The following is a 14626-nucleotide window of genomic DNA, read 5'->3' as shown; positions in this document are numbered from 1 at the left end:
TTTCTTACATCCTTGAAAGTCTTTTTCTTCCTCATCTAAACATCTCAAAATTATTATAGAAAGTTTTGCATTTCTTAAGATATATAACCACAAAGTAGGAACTAAAAATACAGGGTCTCACTCCACCCGCAGTACATTGTGTTTTTTTTTCCTTGTTTCATTTGAACATTTTTTTAAAAATATGTAGTTGTGTGTGGTTGTTTTTGTTTTTTTTCCCACCAGGAAATAGTACCTCCTGGCTCTCATACTGGCTTCTCTGGATTACATTTGCCATTCATTGGTTTTACATTTACAACTGAAAGGTATGTCTGATTTATTACTTAAAAATAACAGATTAGTAACTTGGAATTAAATGAATGGTTATTTTATTGAATGATCATGAATTGTATGGTATTAGTATTAATATTGTTTGTTAATATAACAAGAGTCAGACACTATCAGTAACAGAAGCAGTAAATACTAGATTTTAAATCATGAGACAATCCTTCAGACTTTCTATAATAAGAATTAGTCCCTCAAATTCCTATTTTCCAGTAATATTGTTAAAACCTGTCATTTGTTAGATTTCAAGTGTCAGAATAAAAAAATAAAACAACCAGAACAGAGATCTTAAAAAGTTTTGTCTGTGACTCAAAACCATTTATAAGAATTGAACTATAGATTTTATTTCTATTGGGTACCATCAAATAGGAGAATCTTAACAAGACTCTACTGCCCAAGATCTTCTTTCTTAAAATTTAAAGTAAAATATTTTGAAGAAAGAGAAGTTGAGTGTTAGGCAGGAAAATAGTTTCCTACGGTGCATAAAGGAAAACTGTTGCCAGGAAAAGGTCTTCCATCAAGGGTTGTAGGAAATTTGCTTTGGTCAATGGGGTAGGAATCTTGAGGGAGATCTTATGTCCAAGTTAAAGCAATTTTTTCCCGGGGAAAGCTGACTAGAACTGGAGTATACTAGTCTTTGTAGACGTTCTGAGACTCTTGTACCTTGGAGAGTTCTATTTGAGCTCCAGTCTCCATTTATTATTAGCTAAACACACTACTTGTCTTTGCCAAGCCTTTCTAAACTATTGTATAAAAACTCAGAAATACAGAGTCTGACTTAGATATGTACCCTTCTTGAAACATGATGGTTAATAAAACAAGGAAGTTCATAATGTCTCTCTGTACAATGTAGTTTAAAAAGTCGCATAGTCAGTGGTCATATTAACTGTTTGTCATAGAATCTTACAATGAGAAGAGCCCTTACAAGGTCATCTAATTCCAACACATTCCTTCAAAGCCCACAGGGGTGGTGCCTTTGCTAAGTTTCTGTAGAGAATTAGTGGCAAAGGCAGAACTTAGATTCTGAGTCCAGTGTCTTTTCTTTATACTCTGTCCTGTCAACCTGGTCTTCATTCTGCTTCCAGGATGGTCTTTCTTTTGCATAGATCTGGCTATGTTTCTTCTGTTCAGCAATTTTGAATAACTCCGTCTCTTTTTAAGGCCTTCCACATTCTGGTGCTCTCTTACTTTTCCAGCAATGTATCAGGTAGTTCTCTTCTATATACTCTACCCTCTAGCCAAATTAGACAACTTTCTGTCTCTTGAACATGCAGTAGTTTCTCAGATCTTTGTGCCTTTACTTAGATTGTTTCCTGTGCCTAGAATGCACTCCTTTGCTTTTCTAAATCACAACTTAAATGCTGCTGCCCTTACTTCCCCTAGCACTTTATTTTGTAACTCTGTAATGTACTTTCCAGAGTTGTACTGAAATTGCTGTCTCCAAAGTTGCCCTATCTCTTAAGTGTTTTTTTCCTCGAACTTCATAATCCTTGAATTTTATGAAACTTCAACACTCTTGATTATCCTCTTTTCCCTTGTATTCTTTGATGCTTATCTCCTGTCCTGTTAGCATCTGTGTGTCCTAGGGTCTTATTTCTTCTCCCTCTTCTTTCTCTACCTTGTTGGTAGAGAAACACAGTGTGGTGAACACACACTGTGTGTGTGTGTGTGTGTGTGTGTGTGTGTGTGTAATCCTAGTCTTTCTTCTGAACTTGTTCTATATCATCATCTGCCTGCTGTATACATTCTTCTGGATCTTCTTTAGAAATCCCAAATTCAACATGTGTAACATGAAGCTTGAGCCCATCCTTTTCCCAAACTTAAGTATTTCCATTCAAGGTACCACTTTCATTCTAGTCACTCAACTTCATAAACACTAAATCCTTCTCAAGTCTTCCATTTATCTCTGTCTCAACAGCATCCATTCACAGGACTCCCACTCTAGGTCATTGCCTCATCAACTTCTACCTGGACTATCAAAAGTCTCCTAAAATTGCTGTCCTCTCTCTAATCCATTCTTCACACAGCTGCCAAAATAATCCTTTGCAGGGATAGCTCTGACCACTTCCCTGGTGAAAAACCTTGAGTGACTCCCCATTACTTCTACGATAAAATGGAAACAGCCTTGCATCTAAGACATTTCCCAGTGTATATTCTCATAGAGCAATCTTTATGCCTGTATTTTACTCCTTACTCATTTCTATATCTCAGAATCCTTATCTTCCTTTAAGATTCAACTTAGTTATATTTTTGATGTCTTCTCCAATCTCTGCCCCATCTCTCCCCATAAAGTTAATGATATCTCCCTCCCCAAATTTTGTCTTATGGATACATAAACACCATTCTCTTTTCCCTTCAGGAGAATGAATATAAGCTCCATAAAGGCCAGCCCTGTTGTTGTCTTGTCTGTGCATCCCCAGTGCCTAGCACAATGCAAGGGCAAATGATAGATGCTTAATAGAGGTTTATTAAATTGAATTTACTAAAATAGGTTAGAGGATTATAGTTGTTTGTATTTATTTCATCATTCTAATTGATAGACTATTAGATGCTTGAGGGAAGGTACCATAACTTATCTGAACTGTGTTTATAAACCTAATATCACAATAGATAATTAAAAAAATGTTTGTTGACCTTCCTATTATTGAGCAAATAACATCAAATTTAGCATTTCAAACCCAGATGGCGAATGCCATGAACTTTTTTTCTATTGAAATTAAACTCAAGGAAAAAAGGTTTTATTTTTGCAATTCTAAACTAGTACAAATGAGATTCATTTGTTATTATATGTGCCCAGGTTATTAAAGTCCCATTCTAAGAAATTTTACCAGTTGCTTGCATTTCATCCTGCTGTTAGGTTTCTAATAATCAACAATTTAAAACAACTACAACAACAATCATATGTTTTTGGCTCCATAGACAATAAAACCTTTGAAAAATATTTTTGAAACTCATTTTATTTTACCATTCTTAAAATGCAAAAAACAAACAAACAAACAAATGTACTTTGTATTTATTAGATTTTAAAAAAAAACTTTTCTCTTTAATTTGCAGCTGTTTTTCCGATCGAGGCTCTCTAAAAAGTGTAATGCAATCTAATGCTATCACCAAAGATGAGGATGTGCAACGGGATCTAGAGAACAGCTTGCAAATTGAAGCATATGAAAGAAGAATACGAAGACTAGAACAAGAAAAGCTGGAATTGAGTAGAAAATTACAAGGTCAGTTGTGGAAATGATTTGTAGTCACTACACTGTGGCATAATATTGGCCACATATGTGACAAGATATTGTGATTTATTTCCAAAATTAGCCAAAACTTGAGTTCGTTCTAACATTTTTTTCTTATCCCTATTCTCCAAAGAATCCACACAAACTGTCCAGTCCTTTCATAGTTCAGCTCGCTCTACAGGAAACTCAAACAGAGATAAGGAAATCAAAAAATTAAATGAGGAAATTGAACGGCTAAGGAATAAAATAGCAGGTACGTGTTTTGGTTTTAATGTGTAGCATTTCAGTTTCTACACTGGAGTGTCAAGTGTTTATCTGTACAGATTGAGAAAAATTGTATACTAAGTTCTCAATTAAGAAATTAATCAAATGAATAATATTCTCAATTATTTAAATTTGGGTGGTATTTGTCAATAGATTGAAATAGTCTTATATCCAGCTGCTATGGTTGTAATAAAATACAGTTAATTGTAGTCTTGGGAAAGAAAAATTGACTTACCACAACAGATACAGTAAGTCATTATGATTACATGAAGTTAGAAAGCTTTTTCTCGAACAAAGTCAATGTAGCAAGGATAAGGGATGTTGTCAGTTCAGAAAAAAAAAATCCTCACATCAAATACTTCTGATAAGGGTTTGACATCCAAGATACATAGGGAATTAACTCAAATGACCAGGAGCTGTTTCCTAGTAGGTAAGAGATCAAAGAATATGAACACAGTTCTCAAAAGAAAAATCATGAATTCTTATCAATCATATAAAAGATTGCTCCAAATCATTAATAATATGTGAAATGCAAATCAGAACAACTCTGAGGTTTCACATCTCACTTATTAAATTGGCAAAGATGACAAGATTGAAGTAGACAAAGTTGAGGGAATTCTGGAAAGATAGGTACATTTACGCATTGTTAGTGGAGCTGTAAATTGTCCCATTTATTCTGGAAAGAAATTTGGAAGTGATGCTAAGACAGTGACTAAAATCACTGCCATATACCCCAAGGAGACCAAAGTTAGAAAGAAAAGTCCCATAGATAACCAAAATATTTATAGCAGCACTTTTTGTATCATCAAAAAGTTAAAAACAAAATTGATGCCCATCAATTTGGGAATGGCTAAACAAATTGTACTACGTGAATTAATGGGGCATAACTGTACCATAAGAATTGATAAATATGATTTCAGAGAAAATTAGAAAGACTTAGGACCCTTTCTCAGTCCTTTTTTGTCTTGACCTCTCTGTCTTGAGTACTCTATCCTTGTTCTCTCTTATCTATTTGACCTTTCTTTCTCAGTCTCCTTTGCTCCATCTTCATCCACATCATACCTAGGCTCTCTCTTCTCTTTCTGTACTAATTCATTTGGTAATCTCATCAGTTCCCATGGTTTCAGTTATCATCTCTATGCAAATGACTTTCTCTGAAAGTCATTGTCCAGATCTCCTTGTCCAGCTATAACTTCTGACCTCTAATCTTGCCTTTCCTATTAGCAGGTCTTGTCTATTAGACATCTTGAACTGAATGTCTTGTAGACATCTTAAACTCATTGTGGCTAAAACTGAACTTGTTATCTTTCTGCCAAACCCCCTCCTCTCTTCCCACCTTCCCTATTACTGCTGAGGAAATGCCTGATGCCAGACCTGAACTCAGGAAATGAGTGTTCCTGACTCTAGTCTTAGCATTCTATCCACTTTGCCACCCAGCTGCCCTTGATCCTATGTGTTGCCTATGTATTACCCTGTAGTTCAGGCTTTCATTACCTCGTGACTACTGTGATAGTCTGCTGATTGGGCTCCCCCCACTCCACTCATCTGTCAAATTAATCTTCCTCCGTGCAGATGTGACCATATCACACACACATTTTTTGCTCCTTCCACCTAATTCAGTAAACTCCAGTGGCTTCCTGTTACCTTCGGGATCAAATATAAAGCCCCTTGTTTTCATAACCTTGCCCTCCTTCCTACCGTTCTGGTCTTCTTACACTTTATCCCCTCCACATATTCTGGATCCAGTGTCATTGGCTTTCTTGATGTTCCTCGAACAAAACACTCTACTACGTACTCCCAAGCATTTTCCTGACTGTCCCTCATGCGTGGAATGTTCTTCCTCATTTTCACCTCTTCCATTCCTTGGTTTCTTTCAAGTCAGCTCAAATCCCACCTTTTGCAAGTAGCTCTTCCCCATTCTCCTTAATCTTAGTGCCCTCTCTCTGAGACTATCACTAGTTTTTAATGTTTCTATCTTGTTTGTACATAATTGTTGGCATATTGTCTTCCTAATTAGACTGAGAGCAAGAACTGTTTTTTTTTCCTTTCTTTGTATCCCCAGCACTTAGCACAGTGCCTGGCATGTAGTAGGTGCTTAATAAATGCTACTTGACCAATTGATTGTATTCAGCACTTCTTATTTTCCTCTTGGATTTTTACTTAATTTTCCACAACCACTAATACCTGATTAGCAGCATTCATGTAAATTGTAGTTGTCTTTGTGCACGTTGAAAATAGCCCTATAGGTTTAAATCTGGAAGAGGCCATAGAGATCATCTAGCACAACCAGGACCAATATTCAAATCATGGTCTTCTGATTCCAAATCCAGGGTTCTTCCCACTCCACCATTGTATCTTTTTTATCTGGGGCAAAATGTGTTGGGGCCAACTCAGGTCTTACCTAGAAACATAAAAACTACAGAGAAAATAGAAGCCAAAAACAACCTAGCTAAAAGTTTGAAGAAAGATCATTTGGAATCGACCTGCCCCCCCCCCAAAAAATTGACCATTAACAGTGTATAAAAGGGTTCAAAAGGGAAAAAGTCAGTTTTGTCTATACCCAACTGAAATAAACCTGGACTAAACTAGGAACTTTTTATGTGTCTCTAAAGTTTGATTTTTATCTGTCAAATGGCACATTGAAATGAGAGTCAGGAAATCATCCTTCTCTTGATCTGGAGGTTTCCTCAAGAGACCCTCCTCACCCCCACACCCCTCATCTTCCTTCCTCCTACTCCAAAGGAAGTTAATCTACTCAATGTTGGCACTCCATCTGGGGCCTCTGCCCTGAATTAGAGAGTGAGTGATTTAAGCCTCTCTATAATCTTCTCTTAATCTGGCCAGCCCTAGATAGGACTTTACCCCAACCAGTCATCACACTAGTATACTGTCCTGGCCAGCATAGGCATCTTGCCATTTGTCCTCCCTTCTCACCTACCCTTTTTCTTAGGGAATAATAGTGATCTAATGCTATTGAAAAGAGTGTGACAATCTAGTACAAATATTAAACTTTTTTGTTTCATGGACCATTTTGGCAGTCTAGTGAAGACCCCTTCTCAGAATGATAATGTTTTTAAATGCATAAAATAAAATATATAGGATCAAAAAAGAAACCAGTTATTGAAATGTAGTTATCAAAATATTAAAAAAAAACAACAAGAACAACAACATACAAGTTTGTAGATTTCAGGTTAAGAACTCCTGATCTAGTGTCCTGGATACTGATGGATCCACTAACAGCTACTGTTTTGATTTTAAGTAATAGCCAGCCTAGATCCTAAACTCCTTTCCATTGTTCATCCATCCCTCCTTCCTCATATGCATTTGTGTCAGCCCTGTTGCCTCCCAGATCTCTATTCAACTCTACTCTCCCCTTCCTTTGTAATCTGTAAAAGCCATATTCTATTTTTTTTGTTTGTTTGTTTTGTTTTTAGGCAATTGGGGTTAAGTGACTTACCCAGGGTCACACAGCTAGTAAATGTCAAGTGTCTGAGGCCAGATTTGAACTTAGATCCTTCTGACTCCAAGGCCGGAGCTCTATCCACTGTGCCACCTTGTTGCCCCTTGTACTTCATTCTCAAAGAGGACCATGACATCAGGGAGGTGATGCCATGACTTGCAAGTGAATTGAATTTAAGTGAGGGAGGGCTGACTGTGCAAAGTCACCACCCTCATTTTCTCCTCCGGAGCCATTTGGGCCCAGTGGCGAGGTATAGATCAGGATGACTGGAGATGGCCCCACACCTTTCTGTTTATTTAGAACACAACTGACATGCTAGCAGCCTTTCTAGTCTTAAAAATTTAGACTGAGAGCAAGGTTTTGACCTACTAAGGCCAAGAGTACATCAAAATAAAGATGATTGGGAAAAGGGAACTAATAAGATTTTAAAATTTATTATAAATAGCTCAATTGAATATAGATTTACATGTATTCCTCTCTGTAGATACTCATGTATATTTATGAATGGGTACATACACATTGTTCAGTCTGTATAAAGGAACACAAAATTGATTTTAACTTTTGTACAGATTCCAATAGGCTGGAGCGACGACTTGAGGATGCAGTGACACTTCGCCAGGAGCATGAAGATTCCACACACAGACTGAAGGGCCTAGAAAAGCAGTTCCGAGTGCTGCGTCAAGAAAAGGAGGATATGCAGAAGGTAGCCAGGCTTCTAGCTGTCAGGGGAGGGGGCACAAACCCATTCTAAACTCATTTGAAAAATGATCGGTTATCATACCTACTTAATGGTATGCTCTTTAGAAATTTTTAAAAAATGTTTTCCATCATAATCTATAAGTATTTGACTACTACTTTCACGTTTTTCTCAGCATACCTGCTTACCTAAAGAAGCAACTCTCCATCTGAGTTCACTTAACTCTATCACACACAAAAAAAATTCATTTTCTAATAATGACAGGAAATCTATAGATCTTACCCAGCCAAATAAGTTTGATGAGTGGATATGCAAAGGATCTGTGCTTTCATCAACATGGGGAGTTCCAGAAGTAGAAATTTTTTCCACCAATTCGAAGACAACCTGTCTATGACTTTGTAGTTAAAATCTACAGAGTTGCTCAAGGCACATAGAGATTAAGTGACTTTCCCAGGTCACATAGCATCTGTTAGAGGCAGGTGTGTCTTCCTTACACCGTGCTATCTCTTTATATCTCTCTATCTACATCATGCTATCTTTTAGCTCAATAATTATTTTAAAGTAATACGTTGTTACTATGGTTAGGCTTCATTTGTAAGTTCTAGTAGGGAAGAAGAAAATGTCCTTTAGCATTCAAAGTTTCTCCCATGGCTATATTGGAACTTCAAGATTTATGCAGAGCTCCAACTAGTTTTGTCCACATTTGTTAGATGAAGCCTGACTCTGCCTTTGCCTGTTCTTGTGAATTTGTTATACAAGAAGTTATCTGCTAAATTTGTTTTTACTTCAACTACGTTATTCAGTTGTTTTGCCATAGTAATTATGATAGATTATGTACCTTATAGGTCAGATGTGTCAAACTAATGGTCCTTAGGCCTCAACCAAAGCTTCTGCAGAGGAAACTAGATTAAAATATAATTGGGAAATGTTTAACAAAATAAATAAAAATACAATACAGTATAAAGTTAATTTGTGATTTTCTGAGTTAATATGTGAATTGCAGGGATCGGTTTCTATTTGAGCTTGACACTGTTATAGATGATTATCTAATTACACCATTAATTTTAAATTATTCTATAGTATGATAAATATCGAATGCTTTGGCACACTTTCATAGAAGTTTTAGTGGTTGAAGCTCCTTGTCAAAAAGAAAAAAAAAATCCATCTTTTTCCTTTGAAACATAGTAATTTTTTTCACCTATAAAATTCTAATCAAATTTAATTTTGAAGTAATGTTCGTTTTTGATGTCATAAATTTTGCCTTTTTATTCAATTAAAAGTCTAATGCACATGACATTCAACTAACTCGTGATCCTTCCTATTTCCTTATGATCTTCCCAGTCACCCTATGACCATCTTGTGACTTGCTTCCTTATTAGTCAGTTGAGGAGTTATTAAGTGACTACTATGTGCCAGGCACTGTATTAGGTACTTTGAAGTATAAAGACAACAAAGAAACAGTTTTGGCACTTAAGAAATTTTTATTCCACTATGGGATACAGCATGTATACGTTTAACATATGTAATATAAATACAAGGTAATTTAGGGAAAGAGGCATTACTAGCTGTGAGGATCAAGGAAGGCCTCATATCATGACACTAGTTGATCTTTAAAAGGAGTCTAGGAATTCTAAGAGGTAGAAGTGAGGAGGGCATGTATTCCAGGCACATTAGTAAGGACTCATACAAAGCCACAGAGATGAGATAAAATGTCCTAAGTTCAGAGCAGCAAGTAACCCGTTTGCCTAGATTGTAGAGTGCATGAAGGGGAGTAATTTGTAACAAGTCTGAAAAGAGTGACTAGATCAAGAGAGCTTGGGCTTTAAGCGTCAAACATAGGAGTTTGTATTTGATCGTAGAGGCATTAGGAAGCACTGGAACTTTTCGAGCAGGGGCGTGACCAGTTCAGATAGGTGCTTTAGAAATATCACTTGAGCAGTTTAGTGGAGGATGGATTGGGTTGGGACAAGGAGATGCTGGAGGCACAGAGGTCAGTATGGAAGCTATTACAGAATTCTAATTGAGAGTAATGAAGACTTGAGTTAGGCTGGTGGTATGAGTGAAGAGGAGGTGGGGCAGGTTGATACCTTTCTGCTGTTTAGAGAGATTTTGTAAGTGAATGTTGTATGTTACTGTTTTCTTTTAGCAACTGGTTGAAGCTTCAGAAAGATTAAAATCTCAGACCAAAGAACTCAAAGATGCCCATCAACAGAGAAAGTTGGCCATGCAGGAGTTTTCAGAGCTCAATGAGCGGATGGCAGACCTCCGGTCACAAAAGCAGAAGATATCTCGACAGCTTCGTGACAAAGAAGAGGAGATGGAAGTAATCATGCAAAAAATTGATTCAATGAGACAAGAAATTCGTAAATCTGAGAAAGCCAGAAAGGAGGTAGCATGGCATATGTTTAAATATAATATATTGTCTCTAATCAGCCTTGGTAAATCAGTGTATTCTCAAAACATTCTTTTTAAAAAATGGAATGCATACATAATTTTTAAGTAGTGTCTTAAATTTTATTTGAAACCAAACACCTTGGTTTGCCAAAGTAAAAAATGTTTATATGTGTGTATATATACACAAACACATATAACACACATGTTACAGCTTTCAGCAAAATTTTCCGTTTTGAAGCTCTTATTACAGTAGTTCCTATATAATAAAATTTTTTTAAACATTTAGTTATAGAATCAGGGAGATTAGAGTTGGAAAGGGACCTTAGAATTTATTTATTTCAACTTCATGGCTTTTACAGAATCCCAGGAAGTTCAACTTAGAAAGAACTTTAGAGATCATTTCTAGCCCAGCCCCCTTGATGAGGAAATAGAGAGGTGAGCTGACCAGCTTTGTGGTTCCATAGCTATTTTGTTGCAGAAGCAGAATTCAAATCCAACTCTTTAGATTCCAGGTTCATAATGTTCTTTCCATGTACCACAATGCTGCTCAGTTGAAGAAATTAAGGTCCAGAGAAGGGGAAAAATAACTTGCCCAAAATCACATAGTAAATTCATGGTAGAGCCAAGGCTAGACTTCATTTGGGGGGGGGGGGCTATTGGGATTCAGTGACTTGCTCAGAGTCACGCAGCTAGTAAGTGTTATGTGTCTGAGGTCAAATTTGAACTCAGGTCCTCCTGACTCCAGAGCATTAGCCACCTAGCTGTCCCTCCCTGGACTTCATATTTCTTGATTTCCAGTCCACTGTTCTTTACACTATGTCATAATGCCTTTTTTTGTTTTGTTTTGTTTTGTTTTTTTTGTTAGGCAGTGGGGTTAAGTGACTTGCCCAGGGTCACGCAGCTAATAAATGTTACGTGTCTGAGGTCAGATTTGAACTCAGGTCCTCCTGAATCCAGGGCCAGTGCTCTGTCCACTGCGCCACTTAGCTGCCCCCCATAATGCCTTTTTAAAAAAAAAAATTTTAAGTGGAACATGTTTTAGTATGTAGCAAAAGTACTTACATAAAGTATGCTAAAGTTGTATAAAAGGAAGATGGAAAAAACGATAAATAGTAAATTTATGTTCCTGCCATTTGCTGTAAATATGAAGATAATAGTTGGTGCTTATTTATTTCCTTAAGGTAAGTCTTAAGGTTCAAAGTGAATTATTTTTATCATGCTAAATTCTAATACATTTGCAAGTCATTTTAATTTGTATGTTTAGTGTCTTTCTCAACCAAACGTAATCTTTTTGTGAAATTTACTTATACTTTCTTTTAAATGCTTTTATGTCTCAATATTTTACCTCAAAATCTCATGTTTTTTTTCTTCAAAAGCTGTTTGCTTCACATTCATACCTTTTTATTGTAATCTAATGAACTTTGGAGAATAATCTGCCTTGTACCTTTGACTTTCAGTTAAGAATCAGTTTTCTATAGAGCAAATTGTTGTTTTCCTTATTTGTCATTTTTCCATAGAAATCTGTTCTTCAGATATAAATCATTGGCTTAAATTAGAATCTTTGTTTTACTTCAGATAAGCCAATCTTTGTGGGCTACAAAGTATATTTCTCAGTCTTTGGCTATGATAGGAGGTGGAATGATCTTCAGGATTTTAGTGTCTTTGGTTTCCCTTGGGAGAGAGAATGAATTGGTGTAATAAACATTACTTTATAATAAATAAATATCAAGCTTCTTTTTCCTTTGTTAGCTGGAATCTCGACTTGAAGATGCAATTGCAGAGGCATCAAAGGAACGCAAGCTTCGTGAACATAGTGAGAGCTTCTCTAAGCAAGTAGAAAGTGAACTGGAGGCCCTTAAGGTGATGGTGATTGTTTTTAAATAGAAATAAGAATAGAATAAAATCAGTAACTGGATCTAACACTAGGTTGCGTAAAAGTCAGGAACGTATTAGTGCATTTGCAGGGATCCACAATGCATTGTGGTAGGTTGATGCTTTGGAAGATATGAAGAAATATAAGACATGGTCCTTGCCTTCACTTAATTTCCTCTTGTTACACAGGATATAAATAGTCAACCCATCTGTTTGTAATCCTTTTAATTCATATTTTTTCTTTTAAATACAAAAATTTATTTTTATATAAATTGCATATTTGCTATCAGAGCATTTTAATTTAGTTTATTTTAAACTGTATTAAGTTTAAAGCTATTGCAATGTTACCCTAACTACACAGTCCTTGGAAATGAAGGAGAGGCTAGCCTGATCATTGCTTTGGTGGAGGGGTAGGAATAAGTGATTGGCTGTTAGATTGTGTATACTAGATAGTTTAGTTGATGAGAATGTGGGACTGAGGCCAAGGGGAAAGACTTGATATCTGCAAGAGCCATTTTAGTTTTACAGGAAAAACAATTATATAACCATAGACTTTACCGTTAAACTTATCTTTTATTTATTTATTTATATTTTTATATGAGGCAATTGGAGTTAAATGACTTGACCAGAGTCACACAGCTAGTAAGTGTTATGTGTCTGATACTGGATTTGAACTCTGGTCCTCCTGACTCCAGGGCATCAGCCCTCTATCCACTCTATCCACTGCGCCTCCTAGCTGCCCCTACCCTTAAACTTATTGAATCTTAGAGTTTTAAAATGATCCCATAGGTCATCTAATATAATACCTTACCTGAAGTGTGAATTTACTCTTAGCTATATGCCCCTGGAGGACCACATGAGAAGGTATGGACAGTTCAGTGCAAAGACACTTGGAAAAACAATTTAGAACCTGTGCTGTAGTATGATAGTTCAGTATCCCAGTGGTTATATAACACAACACAGGCCTAAGAATGCCTCAGAGTCCATTAAATTAAGAAAGATTTTTCTCTTGGAGAGAGAAGGGTACAGAGAACACGTTTATAAAATAGTGCTCGCGGACTGACATTTAAATTTATATCATCATAATAACTGACATTTATATTGTGCTTTAAGGTATACATTATCTCATTTGAATAAACAGAAAGGCATTTAAATACTTACCTTGTGCTTGGCATTGTGCTAAGCTTTGGGGATACAGCTATCAAAAGCAAGATAGTCCTTGTCCCCAAAGACATTATATTCTAATGGGGAAGAAAACACATAGGAAAATGGTAGCCAGGGAGGAATATTTTGGTTTGGAAAATGATACATCTTTAAATTAATATGGGGGGATAGCCAACTGAAGCTGGCTAGAAGATGGTGGAGGGAAGAATAGGTACTATAGGTATTCACCATTTTGCAAAAAAAGTCCCACAAAAGAAAATGAGTCTTAGAGAGTTTGAGACTTACCTGTGATCACAGTTAGTAAGTCTCAGAAGTGGGACTTGAAACCATGTATCAACTATTTCTAGCCCACTTTCTACTACACTATGCAGCCTTTTTTGTATTTTCTGATGTTTTAACCATTGTCTCCAGGTAAAGCAAGGAATCCGTGGATCAGGTGTTACTTTAGAACATCAGCAGGAAATTTCCAAAATAAAATCTGAACTTGAGAAGAAAGTTTTGTTTTATGAAGAGGAATTGGTCAGGAGAGAGGCCTCTCATGTTCTAGAAGTCAAAAACGTGAAAAAGGAAGTGCACGATTCGGAAAGCCATCAGTTAGCACTTCAGAAAGAGATCTTAATATTAAAAGATAAATTGGAAAAGTCAAAACGGGAAAGGTAAGTTTCTATGTTCGTTTAAGAAATATACCTACAATGCACTGTGCTGACCCTGAATAATATTGTGGAAAATGCTATGGTTTACTAAAAAGGGGGGGGGGATAAATTCATTGATATTAAACTTTTTCATATTTTCCTTTCTTTGCCTTAGACATAATGAGATGGAGGAGGCAGTAGGGACAGTAAAGGATAAATATGAGCGAGAAAGAGCAATGCTGTTTGAAGAGAACAAGAAATTAACAACTGAAACTGAAAGGGTAATTAAAGATATAAAATGATTACTTTTCATGAATGTTTTAATCTTCTAATATCTTTGAAACTTGTTATTGTTTTAATGGTACTAATTTTTAGAATCAAGTAAGTATCTGATTTAGCCTTTTAAAGGGGACATTTTCAATCTATGAGGAACTGTTCCGGTTTAACTTAAAAGGAATTCAGCCAATCAAAACATTCAACCTTGAATTAGAAAATAAACATGGTTTATCATTATTTGGGAAATTTTAATAATGAAAATTAAGGAAAGAATTATTTTAAATTTTAGTTCAGTTGTTGCAAAAAAGCCATCTTG

General features: G+C 36.1%; 1 protein-coding gene across 2 annotated transcripts in view; it reads left to right on the top strand.

The window, feature by feature from the left end:
- The window catches only part of CDC42BPB (CDC42 binding protein kinase beta), a 145650-nt gene that overhangs the window by 70041 nt on the left and 60983 nt on the right, over nt 1-14626 (top strand). For both annotated transcript variants that reach the window (XM_027849062.1, XM_027849061.1), the window contains exons 9-16: nt 223-302; nt 3376-3542; nt 3685-3804; nt 7845-7978; nt 10119-10361; nt 12116-12226; nt 13814-14058; nt 14210-14315. In XM_027849062.1, the coding sequence (XP_027704863.1) occupies nt 223-302; nt 3376-3542; nt 3685-3804; nt 7845-7978; nt 10119-10361; nt 12116-12226; nt 13814-14058; nt 14210-14315 (1206 nt within the window). The remainder of the gene's footprint in view (nt 1-222; nt 303-3375; nt 3543-3684; nt 3805-7844; nt 7979-10118; nt 10362-12115; nt 12227-13813; nt 14059-14209; nt 14316-14626) is intronic.

Source organism: Vombatus ursinus, unplaced genomic scaffold (assembly GCF_900497805.2).
Source record: "Vombatus ursinus unplaced genomic scaffold, bare-nosed wombat genome assembly UNPS02007284.1, whole genome shotgun sequence".
In the NCBI taxonomy this organism is placed as follows: domain Eukaryota; kingdom Metazoa; phylum Chordata; class Mammalia; order Diprotodontia; family Vombatidae; genus Vombatus; species Vombatus ursinus.
The sequence above is the reverse complement of the archived record's forward strand: the minus strand, read 5'-3'. Positions and strand labels throughout refer to the sequence as shown.